The sequence below is a fragment of the Pituophis catenifer genome, unplaced genomic scaffold (genome assembly GCF_029215685.1).
Source record: "Pituophis catenifer annectens isolate HBS135680 unplaced genomic scaffold, rPitCat1.0.hap2 SCAF_11, whole genome shotgun sequence".
NCBI lineage: Eukaryota > Metazoa > Chordata > Lepidosauria > Squamata > Colubridae > Pituophis > Pituophis catenifer.
Genome location: NW_027256891.1, coordinates 11683006 through 11700488, shown reverse-complemented (window position 1 = coordinate 11700488; position 17483 = coordinate 11683006). Strand labels below are relative to the sequence as shown.

Sequence of the window (17483 nt, the reverse complement as noted above, 5' to 3'; positions counted from 1 at the left end):
GCAGCATTCTTTTTTTTCCAAAAGTTTAAAACATCACATTATGTGAAGGCCCCGAGCTATATTTAGTGGGGAAAATAAACTGAATTTTTTTCAATGCTGGTGGAAACATCCCAAATGATTCGTTGCTATGCAAAAAATAAAATAAAATAATGGACTCTGTTGTTTTTATCATACATGCTTACATTTCTTGGAATGCAGTGTAGCCAAATTCCAAATTTTGAAGAATGTCTATGGAGATTCTCAGTCATCCAGGACAGGGGTCTCCAACCTTGGCAACTTTAAGACTTGTGGACTTCAACTCTCAAGAGTTCCTCAGCCAGCAAAGCTGGCTGAGGAACTCTAGGAGTTGAAGTCCACAAGTCTTAAAGTTGCCAAGGTTGGAGATTCCTGATCCAGGACATGGTTGTCCCAAAGGTGCTTTTTTAAGAGGCAACTGGACTTCCTTGTTTTTCTTTGAAGACGTTTCACCTCTCATCTAAGACATTTCTTCAGTTTGGACTGAATGGCGGAGAATGGAAGGATTTATAGGGGAACAAACACATCAGGACTAGATTCAGCAGTCCATCTGCATTTAAAAGACACAGGCCACTCGTTTGAAGACAGCAAAGTCCACATTTTGGACAGAGAGGTTTGCTGGTTTGAAAAAGGGGTCAAAGAGGCCATCTATGTCAAAATTGAAGAGCCCTCTCTCGACAGAGGGGGAGGGATACGACATCATCCATATCCAGTCTACAGCAGCCGTTCCAAGAAGGCTCCACACCCATTTGCACCACTCAGGTTGACCCCAACAACACAGATAAACCTCCAAGCTTCAACCACAACAATACACGAGCACACAACAGATACAAACTTAAACCCCCAAAATTTTAATCTTAGACTGGCTACTGTTGACCTCACCCCATTCCTAAGAGGTCTGTAAGGGGCTTGTGTAAGAGCACCAACGTGCCTACTGTCCCTGTCCTAATGTTCCCTTTAATTGTATTCATTTTATGTATTCAATTCATGCTTATACTTATTTATACTGCTCAAAAAAATAAAGGGAACACAAGCAGAAGACATCCGAGATCTGAATGAATGAAATAGCCTTATTAAATACTTTGTTCTTTACATACAGTAGTTTATACACTGCTCAAACAACTGAAGGGAACGCACAACTTTTTTTTTACCAGCAACCTATTGTGTCAAAATCAGTCAGGTGCTGCCATCTTGTGTAGCAAAAATGTACTGTTACTACTTTTACTATTACAGAATAGGAATATTTAAGACAGGGGTCCCCAGACTTGGCAGCTTTAAGACTTGTGGACTTCAACTCTGGGAGTTCAAGTCCAGAAGTCTTAAAGCTGCCAAGTTTGAAGACCTCTGATTTAAGAGAAAGGTGTCTTAAGTCAAAGAGGAATTTGGTATGTCAGTTTGTCATAAAACTCCAAGGAGTTGGAAAAGAATGTTTTTCACACTATTGTTATATTTTCAGATCTCTTCTGCAGTCATCTTAGTAGGGTTGGACAACTTCTTTCATTTGGACTTTTTTTCACTGGTTCTGGTGTGAAGTTAATACCACCCAATGTCTCCATTCCAATTCAGAGTTAAATAAAGCTTCATGAGTATTAGGATAAAAATAGTGATTTGTATTTCTTAACTTCTATGGACAACCTTTAAATCTCAGAAAGTAATATTTCTTCTCTCTGTGGCCTAGATCAATGTTTCCCAACCTCGGTAACTTGAAGATGTGTGGACTTCAACTTCCAGAATTTTCCAGAAGCTGATGGCTTTTGCAAAATTCTGGGAGTTGAAGTCCACGTGTTGCAGAGTTTGAGAAACAATGTCCTAGATCAATCTCAGTTGCTCATGCTTGGCTAGGAACATGAGCGTTCTAGCCAGTTGGTTAAACTTCTTTCTAGGATGATTGCTTCTTATTATTATTAGTCTGGTTCTTTAGGATTAAATGCACATCCAGGTGTTTCCATGTTTGCTAGGCTGGGATTATGGGAATTAAAATGGAAATAAATTTAGAAATAAGGGGAAATTTTCTGAGAGTGGGAGCAATCAACCAATGGAACAGAAGTTGCCTTCAGAAGTTGGCAACTTCAGAAGTTGTGGGAGCTCCATCACTGGAAGCTTTCAATAAGAGACTGGACTGCCATCTGTCAAAAATGGTGTAGGGTCTCCTGCTTGGGCGGGGGATTGATCTAGATGACCTACACGGTACCTTCCAACTCTGTTAATCTATAAAAAAAATCCAAAACATTAGAATTAGAATTTTTTATTGGCCAAGTGTGATTGGACACACAAGGAATTTGTCTTGGTGCATATGCTCTCAGTGTACATAAAAGATACCTTCATCAAGAATCATAAGGTACAACACTTAATGATAGTCATAGGGTACAAGTAAGCAATCCGGAAACAATATCAATATAAATCATAAGGATACAAGCAACAAAATTACAGTCATACCATAAGTGGAAGGAGATGGGTGGTGGGAACGATGAGAATATTAATAGTAGTACAGACTTAGTAAATAGTTTGACAGTGTTGAGGGAATTATTTGTCTGGCAGAGTGATGGCGTTTGGGAAAAAACTGTTCTTGTGTCTAGTTGTTCTGGTGTGCAGTGCTCCATAGGATCGTTTTGAGGTTAGGAGTTGAAACAGTTTATGTCCAGGATGTGAGGGGTCTGTAAATATTTTCACAGCCCTCTTTTTGACTCGTGCAGTATACAGGTCCTCAACGGAAGGCAGGTAGATAGCCATTGTTTTTTCTGCAGTTCCAATTATCCTCTGAAATCTGTGTCTGTCTTGTTGGGTTGCAGAGCCAAACCAGAAATTCTGGAGAACATTGTGTGGAGGAGCCTAGCTGCTGGTGCTTGAGACTTCACACTTGTTCTTCACGCTTCTCTCCCTTTGTTTTTCAGGCTGTGAATCTGGCTGGTCCTGGACTATTTGGGGAAATCGGCACAGTGACTACGCCAGCTTCAGTGCCAGCTGCGGTGGCAGTATTGAACTTGCTTGAAGAAGATCAGTTGGAAGGTCCTCTTCCCTTCTCCACGTGCCTTGCTCTTCACTGGGAGGAGCCTTGCTGCCATGGGGCAGAAATCATTGGCTACCACATAGAGTATGGGGAGAAACAGGTCTTAACGGTCAACAGAGTCACAAGCCATGTTCTGGAGAACCTGCAACCTGACACTTTATACAGGTGATTGGCAATTTCTGACCACAGTATGGGTCGTTGGGCGGCGCCAGCTTGTGTCTGGAGAACTTCATTTATTAAATTTGTGTGCTGCCCATCTCACTTGTCAGGTGACTCTAGGTACGCACACAATATTGTTGAGCACTATTGCTGAGCACATTGTAAGCCGCCCTGAGTCTTCGGAGAAGGGCGGCATATAAATCAAATTAAAAAAAAAAAAAATCTTCACAGGTAATCTTCAGTTTGCAACAGTTCGTTTAGCGACCATTCAAAGTTACAAAGGCACTAAAAAAAAGTAACTTACGACCGGTTTTCACACTTATCTCCCATTACTGCATCTCCATGGGCACACGATCAAAAATCAGATGCTTGGCAACTGATTCAGGTTTATGACGGTTGCAGTGAACCAGGGTCATGTGGCCACCACCTATTAAGCAAAGTCAACAGGGAAACCAGATTCCCTTCATAGCCGTGTTGCTAACTTAACAGCTTCAGCGATTCACTTCACCACTTTGCAAAATAGGTCATAAAATGGGGCAAAAGTCACTTAACAACTGTCTCGCTTAGCAGCAGAAGTGTTGGGCTCAATTGCGGTCATTCTCAGCCGGTCTAAGCCGAGCATGGCTAGGAACAAAGGGAGTCAAGACACGTGGCAAAACACAGCAAAACCCAGCTTTATTCCCCACAAACAGGCCGGAGCCTCATAACACAATGAGTAGGAAACATGTCGCTTGCAAAGTCAGCGCTGGGAGCACTCGCCTCCCCGCGCCCGTTAATGTCTCTGGACCCCGCCTATTGGACATCCAGTCAGCCACGCCCACCGGTGTCGGGGCTGTGCATGGTCGACTGCCACAGTAGCTGCCTGGGCTGATGCCCATCCAGCTGCAATGGTCCTCCTCGCTGCCCGGAACGACCCGTCAGGTGGCGCGTAGCCGCTGTGGAAGGCTGCCGGGAGTGATCATCTGGGCAGCGTGGGTCCCGCAGTGAACACCTCAGCTGTTTGGTGCTGCTGGAAGTTGGGCCACCGCCAGCGAGCCACTGCCTCGCGTTGCTCCTGTTTCACCCCACCCCCAAATATGGCGAGCCGTGGACCGGGACTCAGCAGTCATAAGTCGAGGGCTGCCTTTAAATCAGAGCAAAGATTCATTCATTTAGTCACTCAATGTCTTCAGCTTTCCTCTCATACAAGTGGTGATCTTCTTCTAACATCAACTTTTTCTCTGCTTCACTCCCCGATAGAATCCGAATTCAGGCCTTCAACAGTCTTGGAACTGGTCCTTTCAGTCCATCCATCAAAGCGAAAACCAAGCCTTTACCTCCAGATCCTCCGCACCTGGAATGCGTGGTCTTCAGTTACCAGAGCCTTAAGCTGAAGTGGGGGGAAGGTCCTAGCAGGGCTTTAATTGCCAATCCCACCCAGTTCAATTTGCAGATGGAAGACAGGCTGGGCAGGTGAGATCAAACTTGGGAATACCTTGGCCTCTTCGCGTCTGGGCTCAGGGTATGGAGGGGGAAGGTTTCTTTTTGAAGTGGCAGCTCAGAAACAATAAATAGAATAGAGTCGAGTTGAGTTGAGTTGAATTGAATTGAATTGAATTCATTATTGGCCAAGTGTGACTGGACACATAAGGAATTTGTCTTGGTGCATACACTCTCGGAGTATATAAAAGAAAAGATACATTCGTCAAGAAACACAAGGTACAACACTTAATGAGTCATAGGGAAACAGTCAATATAAATCTTAAGGATACCAGCAACAAAGTTATAGTCATACAGTCGGATGGGTGATAGCAACGATGAGAAGATTAATAGTAATGCAGACTTAGTAACTAGTTTGACAGTATTCAGCAATATTCTTCTGGATTTTTTGTTTGTCTTCATTGTTTTATAGACCAGATTCACATTTACAGCATTAAAATCACCCATTATACATACATCTTCATAGTCCAATTCTAAAATTTTTCTGTGTAATCTCCGATAAAATTCTTCTTGTTTTTCATTTGGTGCATATATTGCTATCAAAAGTATTTGTTTAAAGTTCATTTTTATTTCCACCATCAGAATCCTGCCATCTTCATCCTCAAAAAGTAATTTAGGTTCTAATTTTTCTTTGATATACAACGCCATTCCTCTTTTGCTTTGTTGTATCAATGATGTAAATAGAACTCCTAACGTTGGATATTGTAATAATTTTAAATGTTGTTTTCTAATATGTACTTCTTGTAGGCATATAATGTCCATCTTCAAGCTATTTAATTTAGATAAAGTACAGTGTTGAGGGAATTATTTGTTTAGCAGAGTGATGGCGTTCAGGAAAAAACTGTTCTTGTGTCTAGTTGTTCTGGTAAATGTACCCCAATCTCCCAGGCCAGGGGTGCTATTTAGCAGATTCTGACCGGTTCTGGAGAACCGGTAGCGGAAATTTTGAGTAGTTCGGAGAACCGGTAAATACCACCTCTGACTGGCCCCACCGCCATCTATTCTCTGCCTCCCGAGTCCCAGTTGATCGGGAGGAAATGGGGATTTTGCATTAACCTTCCCCTGGAGTGGGGAGGGAATGGAGATTTTACAGCATCCTTCCCCCGGAGTGGGGTGGGAATGGAGATTTTGCAGTATGCTACCATGCCCACCAAGCCATGCCCACAGAACTGGTAGTAAAAACAATTGAATTCCATCACTGTCCCAGGCATGGAGAGCAATAAAAAGACATATTTGTTCTCTTCTTTAACTCAGGATAACTACTTACATCAGCATAATGCTAAAAAAAACCCTATTTTTATGAGGTTCCCATCATCTAATTGAATGCCTAGCACTATACTCCTTAGATGTGCCAAAGTCATTGAATGGTGTAATCCGGGAGATAACAGAATAACAGAGTTGGAACAGAGGAACCTTGGAGATCTTCTAGTCCAACCTTCCTACTCAGTCAGGAGACACCTTATACAAATAGCTGCCCAATTTCTTCTTGCGTGTTCAGTTGAGGGGAAACAAAATGCAGCACATCAAAACCCGAAGATCTGATTTAAGTGCACTTATTTGAGATTTATTTCTCTGCCACTTTCGATTAACAAAAAAACAAACACAAAACCAATCCTGCTTCACATCCTATCTATCCACACTATGACAAGTGGATGAAAGCAAATATTTAATTGAGGATCCATGGCCTTCATGGATGGTGCATGCCTTGCGGGAGCGTGATCTTTAGAGATCTTTGTGCTTGGAATGTTTTTCCAATCTTTGCCATTCGCTAATAGATAAAGTTTGCCTGTGGTTTGCAAGGTGGCCACCGCTGTCCCGATCAAATCCAAGCCAGTAGTGATGTGTCACATATTGTCAGACAACAGTGACTCTTCTAGCCCATGTTGTGAACATGAACGGGAGTCCGCAAGTGACTGACTTTGGGGCTTACTGGCTGAATCAGGGATGCTTAAGAAACTTTCAGTGCTTTCAGTGCTTTAAGTATTTCACTCTTTGGAACAGAGGTCTTCAAACTTGGCAGCTTTTTAAGACTTGTGGACTTCAACTCCCAGAATTCTGGGAGTTGAAGTCCACAAGTCTTAAAGCTGCCAAGTTTGAAGACCTCTGCTTTGGAATTTAAAGGATGTTATCTTTGATACTCCAAACCTTTCAGGGTGCCTATCTCGTCTTTAAAAGAAATTTGCCTGCGTGATTGGAGGGTTGTCCAATTTTTCAAAGGGCAACTGGACTTTTGTTTTTGGATTGGAGGGTTAGAGAGATCAGAGTATTTTTCAGATCTTTTCTTGTCCCTTTTCAGGTTCATCACTGTCTACAGTGGACCTTGCCACACCTATAAAGTGCAACGGCTTAGCGAGTCTACAACATACTATTTTAAAATCCAGGCATGCAATGATGCCGGGGAAGGGGACTTTTCCGAAGTTTACGCATTTGCCACAACCAAATCGCCACCGCCTGCCATGAAAGGTGAGAGGCACATATTAACGGTGTTCATAAATGGAGCAAGAGGTTCTTCAATGCATAACTGTTTGCTTCTGCTTTGATAAGTGATACTTAACAGGGGGTGGGAGGGGGGGATTGCGGGACAATATACCGTATTTTTTGGAGTATAAGATGCTCTGGAGTATAAGACGCACTTTAGTTTTGGGGGAGGAAAATAAGAAAAAAAAATTCTGCCTCTGCCTACCAGCATTCATCGGTATTCATCTGGCTAGCGTCCTGTCAGTGTGTGCGACTGTTTGGAAACTGAAACAGTATTTGCTGTGTGAGCAACAAGGAAGGAGACAGCAAGGAGCCTGGGTGTGGCTTAGGTCAATTGTTCTAAAGCTGCATACTGTGCTGATCTCTGAAACTAACACTGAAACTGAAACTCCTCTCCTCTGCTTGTGTTTTGCTTGCTGCTGCAAACTCTTGACAGTCCTTGCAGCAAATAGCAAACAGCTAGGTCAGCTTCAGCACATTATTGCAGTCTGATTTAGCATGAGCAGCTGATTGGCGGGTGGATCGGCCTCCCGGAATACCTCCAATCAGCTGTTCCAGGCTGCAGGGATTGCCACAGACCATCGCCGCCTCTGTGCCTCGCGTTTTTCGCTACATTCGGTGTATAAGATGCACCTAAATTTTCACCATCTTTTAGGGGGGAAAAAAGTGCATCTTATACTCCAAAAAATACAGTAGTTTTGAAAGAAATTAGATTGGTTTAGTTAGAGGCAGGATGTTTCTCCTGTCACTGCTTTAGAAAAAAATTAGATGGCCCTCGGATAAAGCGCGCAAAATGAACTGAAATGCAGAATGTATCAGTCTTCCCAAAGCTTATCCTTAATTATCCAAAATCACTTATTGGAAAATCCTTATTTAAATATCCCCCGTTGGGATTGGGTAATGGGTTTGTGTCATTTCCCAAAGAAAAATCACTTTTACCCAATTTAGGGTAATACACGCCCAGATTCAAAGGCTTCAGTATTCTTTCTAATCCCTCCCAAAGAGAGTAATATACAGGTAGTTCTCGACTTACCATTTCAACAACCATTTGTTAGTGACCAGAGTTATAACGGCACAGGAAAAAAGGGACTTACGGCTGTTTTTTCACATTTATGACCATTGCAGCATTCCCTTGGTCACATGATCAAAATTTGGATGCTTGGCAACTGGCAGGGTTGCTGCATGCCCAGGTCATGTGATTCCCTTTGGCGACCTTCTGATAAGCAAAAATTAATGGAGGAGCCAGATTCACTTACATACAACCGTGTAACTAACTTAACAAAGACAGTGATTCTGCAGTAAGAAAAGTCATAAAATGGAGCAAAAACTCAATTTCTCGCTTAGCAACAGAAATGTTGGGCTCAACTTTGGTCGTAAATCGAGGACTACCTGTAACCCAGTGAGACAGTATTAAGAAAGGGGGGGGGGGTGTATTCCAAAGCCTTAATTTCAGCTGCAAATTCTTAAATTATTTCCACCAAATGCGCATTGAAATAATAGAACTAATGTAAAATTAATCTCCCAAGAAGAAGCTCAACTTGGATGGAAGAAGAGGGAGAGGAATAGATTTTGGTTCAGTGACCCTAAATCGGGTCAGCAACCTTTGGCTCTGGAGCCACATGTGGTTCTTTCATCCCTCTGTTGCAGCTCCCTGTTGCTGGATGGCTCCACAATTGATAGGGCTTTTGGTTAGGACAGGTAGAGGAAAAAGGACTCTGCACTAGGAGGAGACTATGATGGGGGAACCGGACTTCCGGTCGGCTCCAGAATTGAACGGGGGCTTCCGGTTAGGACCTTTGTGGCTCTTTGAGTGTTTAAGGTTGCCGATCCCTGCTGTAAGGATCGCCTCTCCTTCCAACTTAAGAAAGTACGAACTCTTGAAACGTGGTTGTTCCAAAGGATTCTTTTATTAAACAGAAGTGAAAGCCATCCAGCTAAAGCACGATCTGAATACCCTTAGGTAAGACAAGTAGGATTAAAACAGTAGAGACCCCTCCCTTTAAGTCAGAATGCAGATTTTAGCCAATACACAAGTGTGAAGCTGTTTTCTTTACTATTTCCTCTGAGAACCCGAACAAACATGCATTCCCACCATTATACTTTAAAGTGAGGCAACGCACATGGCTATCATAAACATTCCTCCATGTTAAGAGGATCTCAGGGCTCTTTGGCGCCAGGATATAGGTTGTAAAATATCTGTTGACACAGGCCATGCTAGTAAATTGAATTCAAGTCTCCCCCTTCTCCCAATTGAATGGCAGTATCACTTTTAGGGATCTGACATCTGCCCTAAACCAAGTTGCACTTTAAACCGTCGCTTAAATTCATTCAGGGGAGAGAGATGCACGCTATTTACTATCATTAGCTAAAAGGAGGACAGTATATAGTATAGCATGATTAACTTCCAACTTGTTCCAAATTGCAGCACCCAAAGTCCATCAGCTGGGAGACAATGTCTGTGAAGTCACCTGGGAGCCTTTACAGCCAACGAAGCGCGATGCCATTGTTTACATATTGCAGCTTGCCACTGGGAGGGAAGCGGATCAGGTAATCCCAGAATGATCTTTTTTTTAAACAGATATTATGGGGAAAAGCCCCCTCCCTCCCCCAATACAGTAACTCTGAATGCATTATTATAAAGCAGGGACATCCAACCATGGCAACTTTCAAGATCTTGGTCAGCTGGGGAATTCTGGGAGTTGAAGTCCACAAGTCTTCAAATTGCCAAGGTTGGACACCCTTGTTATAAAGGGTCCTCGTTATCACAAGAATGGTCAAGCACCAGGGAAATCGGGACATCCAGGCAGTTCAAATGTATATAAAGATTTTTTGCAAGCTTAAGCTCTCGACAAGAATCTGAAATACTAATGGTTAAAGGAAATTGGCGGTAGATAACTCAATGGAATTCAAGGTGGGCTGGACTTAGATCTCTCGTGGGCGTGAAGAGACTCATGACTGATGACACATTTGACCCCTCTCTCGAACTCAGCCTGGTCATCTCCTACATGAACCCCTCTTCCCAATCAGACCATCAGGCGGCCGCTCAGAATAACAGTGTAATCAGAATAGTTGGAAGGAACCTTGGAGGTCCTGCAGTCCAACCCCTCAAGCAGATTACAGACAAAGCAGCTGTCCAGTTGGGCTGAATCACAGCTTACGGGGTGCTGTGTAACTTATTACTCAAGTCTATGCTCTTGAACGTTGCCCAGATTGCCAAACATTGTATTAAATGTGACTTTTCCTTAGTGGTAGACCTAAGATTTCCTGGAAGGACCAGAAAGGCCTTCTGTCTGAACCTCAAGGCCAGAGTCACTGCTAGTAAATGTGAGTGATATAGAATTCATAGGCCTTATAGGTCAGAATAAGGCAATATTTAGGGGTGCCCAGCAGAGGTTAGCCAGGAGTACCAAGATATGCATGTCCAGATCTTTCAAGAACCAGGTTCTGTGCAACCTGTCTGATGTTTTAAAAAGTGATTTGCCACAAAACAAAGGGCCAATTCCAAGCATAGCTTATATTTTCCAATGACTGCAGTGCAGAGTGGGTTTGAAAGGATGGCCCACCTGTCCTCCCAAAAGCAGAGAGAAGCTTAGATAGGAGCACCTAGGAGGGCAATGCAGTGACCATCAGCAACCTTATCAATCTCTTTTCATTCAATGGGGGTTCCAAAGCTGTCCATACCCGTTTTGGGGACCTGGCCAGAACATCTCAGAATTTCCAGTAGGCCCCCAAAGATGGAAGATTTCTGCTTTTGTGGAACTCGGTTGCCTTGTTCTCCAATCTGATGTGTGTCTTCTCCTGCTCCTGCCTCAGATCTACAAGGGACCAGAGACTTCCTACCGCGTCCCTAATGTGCAAACAAACTGTGAATACCGATTCAGGGTGTGCGCTGGGCGCCAGTATCAGGACTCCACTGGATGGCAAGAACTCTTTGGCCCGTATAGCCCGAGCACCGCCTTCTCATCTCAAAAGCAGGAGCTGCTTTCTCCGTGTTCAGACCCGGCTCCAGAGCTCCTGAAAAGCAAGCGGAAGGCCCTCAGCGACGAACAGTTTGCGTTTCTGCTCCTTGTAATCTTCGCAACGGTTGCCATTTTGTTTGCTGTTATCATTCAGTACTTTGTGATCAAGTAAGTCGGTGGCCACAAGAAGTGGGACTTCATCACTCAGCTTATAATTTTTCATATGGAAGTTTTACGCCTTGGGGTATTTATGTAAATTCCAATTAAAATGCTAGCTGGGAATGATGGAATAAAAGACACACATTTCCAATTTTTGCTGCTGAGTAACAGGTTGGATGGACAGGATGCCTTCCCCCCTCCTCTCCTCCCCGTCACCACCTCCCCCTTCAGGGGACGAAGAAAACCCGGGGGAGGGGGAGGAGAGGAGGAAGGGCAGACTGATGCGAAGAAACATCCCTATTACAGCACGGTGGTGCATCTTCTAATCAGGGTTAGCTGTTGAAAACAGCAAAAAAAAAAAAAAAAAAAAGCTGCCTTAATTCTCAAGAGTTTTGACTTAATTTTCACAGTAAGTCCTGAATTCTCAAGTCGAGAGAGAGAGAGAAGGGAGGGCAGGAGACAAGCCCTAGCATTTTGGGGGACCATGAGATGTAGCAGCAAAGATGCTTATTACGCTTAACAAGACAGTCCTGTATTCTAGGATGCAGCATGAGGAAACCATCTCGGATACGCTGTAGATAAAAAACTCCCTACCCAAATAACTTTTAGAGATAGCGTAAAGTTAATTTTTCCAGTTCTTTTAAAGGGGGGGGGAGAGTGTGTGGGAGTGGGGCACACCATCCCTTCTATGGCAGCAGCCGTGGCAGGTGTGAGCCTTTTGAGTTTTTAATCCACGGAGTCCAAGGTGTCCAATTTACCTGGATGCAGAGGGATTCGCGGTGGTCTTGAAATATGGCGAGAGGGTCTCCCTTCCCCTACCCCCTGCTTCCGGAAGCATCCGTTTCTGATTGAGATGCTTTCTCTCGTCAGTAAAAAACTCCACAAAACGGTTGGCCCAACTCAACGTCTCTTCTCTGTGCCTGAGAGACTTAAGAACACCCTGTGCTTCTGACTTAAAAAAAAAAATTTAAACCGCTGCAGCGTTGGTTTTCTTTGTTTTCCAAGGGAAAAAAAAAGCACAGCATTTTTTTTTGTCTTTAATGAGAACAAAAAAAAAAGTGCATTTATGATAAATGTTTCACTATTTGGCTCAAACTGAGCAAAAATGTTTTTTGTACTATTCTTAACATGGAATTAAAAAGTCGACTCTCGGGGGGATTTTTTTTTTTTTTTTGGTTTAGTTTTGTTTCTCGGGGGCCCTTCTAACGTCATCCGCTTGATTAAGTCATGTGTGAAAATTACTTCCCCCTCCTCCTTTCTCTCCCATCTTCCACCCCTGCCTCCCCCAAAGTTGGGTCTTAAATTTTAATGTAATTGTCACCTCTTCCATAGCAGTTCCGTGTTCCACTGTTTGGTCTTGTGAGATTCCAAGTCTTTTCCGTTTGTAATGGAAATTTCAGTAATATCTCATGGCTTTGGGTCACTCACATTTTCTTTCATTTATTTGGGTGGGTTGGGAAGGTGGGAGGGTGAAGATCATGCACTACAGAGGAACTGTTCTGTGTAAGGCCTCTGCAGCAAATACCTGTAAAATAAAAGTAATTAAACATTGTCTTTAACAGTCATGCTACTTTGAAACCTTTGGAAACCATCCATTTTGTTCTTTGGAAGAAGAAATTCAAAAAAGAGAGAGAAAGAGAAAAGAGTAGGCATTTTGTTGAGTTTTCCATATTGATAGGGACGGAAAAGTTCCACCTTACAAAACATCCGAATGCTTTGTACTTGTATATGGGAAAGTGGACGTAACTTGTAAAACTCATGTTTAGCTTGAAACATGTCTGTTTCCAAAACAACACAACTGGCTGTTAATTCATCATGATAGCTTATGGTTTGTGGCATTGTGTTTGCATTTCACACCTGGGGGAAAACACACACTCACACACAACTACACACACACACACACACGTAAATGATATCATATCACTTACTTATCTTTAAAGTAGATTTATGGTGCAATCTGAAATTTATCTTTTTTTTTTCCCCATAAAATGTACTCTCCTCTTTTATGTGATCTATTTATTTTGATTTGAAAAAGAAATTCTGGAAAAATGTATGTTTGAATGTATTGTTCTACTTGTAGCAGAACTTTTTAAGTTAATCATTTGTTGTAATGGAAGCCTCTGCTCAGTGTTGAAAAGAGTTTTATACAAATGTTTGTGTCTTTAGTTTGCAGGAATGTTTACAACCTATTCTCCTTCATTTCGTTTCATACTTCACTTTTTTATAAAATAAAATAGATTTGTCTTCGGCAGATTTCTGTTGCGAAAGTGACAAAAAAACAAAACAAAAATATATAGGTGGGGAGAGAGAAATCTCACCGAATTGGCAGCAGTGTGAGAAATACATTTTTAAAAAAAAATTAGATTTTCTGAATAAAATACTAACCAAAATTACGACTTCCTAGAAAGTTAAATCTTTAATTTGTATTTGTAATTGCCACAAAATGTTTATTATATTTCCAGGAAGTTTCCTGGAAAGCATAATGTAGAATTTTATATTTACAGCTATACATTCCAGATCGATGTACCTAGTGGCATTAATGTATTAGGTCTCCTTTTCTCTTGTATTGTAATTTTTGCCGTATTTCATACTTATGTTAAACCTGCCAGGCATTGTATTACTAAATTGTAACTATCAAATAGATAATATATTTAATATGGCCAATAAAAATTAAAAAAAAATGTTCACATTTGGGATTGTGGAGTCGCTGTGTCTCATCTATCACACGTACATATTGAACAGTGTACAATCAGGCTCTCCAAACTTGGCAACTTTAAAAGTTGTGGACTTCAACTCCCAGAATTCTAGGAGCTGAAGTCCACAAGTCTTAAAAGTTGCCAAGTTTGGAGAACGGTGGTGTACAGGAATTGGCCAGAACCATCGATCATACATTTTTTTATATCCTACTTTAGTTCTTTTTAATACCATCCACAAAGAACAACATCTTATGCTTTTCATCTTCGCATGGGGGACATGTAAAGATAGATCCTTGCACCTTGCACTCATATGCCTTTATTATTCAGTGATCAAGATTGAACAGGGATATATTTTCAACCAGCTACTGCTAAAGTTTCGCTCAAACTACCATATTTTTCGAACTATAAATCGCACCAGAATAAGACGGACTTAAATTTAGAAGAGGAAAACAACAAAAGAAACTTTGGCCTCCCTTTTATCGGCCTGTTTCAAGGCTTTTTTCGGCCCGTTTTTTCAAAAAAAAAAAAAAAAACTGAAAAAAGGTTCAAAAACAGGCCAAAAAAAAAAGCCTTTTTGAGGCTTTTTCGGCCCTTTTTCTAGGCTTTTTTGACCCGTTATTGAGGCTTTTTTCGGATCATTTTTTTGGCTTTTTTCAGCCCGTTTTCAAGGCCTTTTTTTGGGCCCGTTTTCAAGGTTTTTTTTCAGCCTGTTTTTCAAAAAATGGACTCAAAAAAGCCTTGAAAATGGGGCAAAAAACTAGAAAACGGGCCAAAAAAAGCTTCAAAAATGGGCCGAAAAAAGGCCTGAAAACGGGGCGTGCAGAGGCCAAAAAATGGCTGGTGGGTGAGCAGGACTTCGGCAATATTCGGTCTATAATACGCACAGACATTTTCACCTCCTTTTGGGAGACAAAAAAAAAAGTGTGTCTTATAGTCTGAAAAATACGGTACCTGGACTTGGTGACCTTTAACCTCCCAGAACACTTCTCTCCAGGTAGCATCAACCAGTCTGGATATAACATGATGCTGATGTCCTTTGAAACGCGTCTGCGTCAGATGTGGGTAAATTAATTCAGACAATCACATGAATCCACTGACGCAGTTTATTATTCCCAGAAGAACCTGCATTTTTTGAAAAGCCAAAGACCTAGCCTAAAACACGGGGAAGAAAATTCATTCACTTTCTGTTTGGTTTAAAATATATTCCTTACTACATTTAAAACAGGAAGCATTAAACTAGGAGCAAATAAAAACTGGCTGGCTGGAGAATTCTGGGAGTTGAAGCTGCCAAGTTTGAGGATCCCTGCATTAGGGGTTGTGAGAGTAAAATTTAAGCAACCAAATTGGCAAATGAAAGGGATAAAGTTATATGTTGATGATGATTCTATGGGCAGTTTGCTCGTCCAAAGAATTGTGATACACAACACTCTACAAATTGAGCTGAAGAGGAAAAATGGCATTTGAAACAAACAAATGTGACTGAATATCACTGTCAAGCTGATTAAATAACAGTCTTAAACTGATCTGTGTTAAACTGATTAATTTACTTAATTAGAAACAAAGACTCATAAATAATTATCTGGAGAGCTGGGGGAAAAAATACGACTGATATTTTAAGATGGAAGGATGGGCAAGGATGGAGAAGAGAATCAAATGTATTTTTCTTTTCTTGAAGGATAAAAATAAGAGCTAATTTCCATGTTTTACAAGAGAAGCAATCTTCATTGAGATTTGGGGGTGAGGATGGGAGGATACGCCACTTACAAAGATTGTCTGGAAGCAGACAACCTGAAGTCTACAGAAAAGAAGGACTTGGGGGACCTGATAGCAGTATGCCAGTATTTGAGGGATTGTCACAAAGAGGAAGGGGTCAACTTATTTTCCAAAGCACCTGAGGGCAGGACAAGAAATAATGGATGGAAACTGATCAAGGAGAGAAGGAACTTGGAATTAAGGAGAAACTTCCTAACAGTGAGGACAATTAACCAGTGGAACAGCTCACCTTCAGAAGTTGTGGGTGCTTCACCACTGGAGGTTTTTAAAAAGAGATTGGACAGTCACTGGTCTGAAATGGTATAAGGTCTCCTAGGCTGGACTAGAAGACCTCAAATGTCCCTTCCAGCTCTATTCTGATTGATTGAAGTTGTGGTTTCGAGTAGCTTCCTTTAGGTCGGACACCAGTTTGATCCGAAGTCACTGCTCTACGCTAGAATAGCGGGTTGAATATCCTGGGTGTCACTGATTTATTGTTACCCTTTTTTTTTTAAAAAAAAAAAAAATTGGTTTACGGTGTTTCACATTTTAGGTAATGTTGTCTTTCACACACAGAACCTAAATGGAGAAGAAACAGGAAGAGGAGCCGCTTAGCAACAACCTTTGCAGTTTTCACGTCTCACACCCAATCAAGAGTGTTAAGGCAGCAAGATTAGCGTATGCACAGGAGTGGAAAAATCAATACTTACCGATGGATTTGAAAATAATATATAAAATTAATGAGTGTGCGGAATCAGATAGATTAACTAGATTGATCAATGGTAAAAACGATTCAATTTTATAACAGTTGGAAATTATGGTACGATTGGGTCCAGAAAAGGTGGGATAGAATAGATATATGATGTATATATATGATGGCAAATATGTATGTATAAAGGAATGACTTTATATTTATGGACAATGTAATCACATTATACCATGGTGGCAGGATTGTATATTTTATTTGTGTATTGGTGTATAGAATATATTAATAAAAATTATATATAAAAAAAAGAGTGCTAAGGAAGCCCATCCATTCCAGACCGCTTTCTTACCTCCAACTTGCAAAAGTGGCCAATTTGCAGATCTTCAAAAAGATAGGTGGGTTTTGTATCAGAAGCTGTAAAACCTGGTCCCCAGTAGATCTGGCAGCGGGGCTCTTTAAAGGAAGAAAAGCCGTTAGAACAGAAATAAGAACCACATCGCTTTGCTGGCTGAGAAGCTGAAAGCCAAGCAGAGGAAAACGGTTTTTAAGTGCCACCTCAGTTGGCGAAACAGCCCTCTCCCTCTCCGGAAAATATCACATCCTCCTGCCTTCCATTTTCCTCCATCCATCCATCTATCCTGCCATTTAAGCCAGGGGGCCTGCCTTTTCTGATCCTCCATAGTTGATTCATCCATGAGAGCAAAGAGCATCCAACGTTACCTAAGAGGAGGATGGGAGATTCCGGAAATCTGGTTCAAAATCTTCCTCCATTAAAACTAGACAAGCAAGAGCATTTCGCTGGAGATTGTCCCTTCCAAGAGGTCAACAATGTGGCACAAATTTAAAAATTTTAGTCAAAAGGCAGCGCAATCGCTTTGGGTAGTTATAGGACCATTTTCCACTCATCTGATCCAATTTTCCAAGCTTGTCTCAATCAACGGCACCAAGCCAAGTAGCCTCTCATCCTGATCATCCTTGTTGTGGCTGAAGAACCAAATTCTGAACTTCAGCATCATACTACCTGGGGTTTAAGGGCTCCCTGTAGATCAGGGGGAGTCTCCAAACTTGGCAAC

General features: G+C 41.8%; 1 protein-coding gene across 1 annotated transcript in view; it reads left to right on the top strand.

Moving 5' to 3' along the window:
- Window positions 1-13952, top strand: part of LOC139322542 (fibronectin type-III domain-containing protein 3A-like) — a 71595-nt gene extending 57643 nt beyond the window's left edge. The window contains exons 22-26 of the mRNA XM_070951669.1: window positions 2907-3187; window positions 4421-4633; window positions 6957-7123; window positions 9564-9685; window positions 10952-13952. Of these exons, the coding sequence (XP_070807770.1) occupies window positions 2907-3187; window positions 4421-4633; window positions 6957-7123; window positions 9564-9685; window positions 10952-11269 (1101 nt within the window). The 3' untranslated portion in view covers window positions 11270-13952. The remainder of the gene's footprint in view (window positions 1-2906; window positions 3188-4420; window positions 4634-6956; window positions 7124-9563; window positions 9686-10951) is intronic.
- The last annotated feature ends 3531 nt before the right edge of the window (window positions 13953-17483 follow it).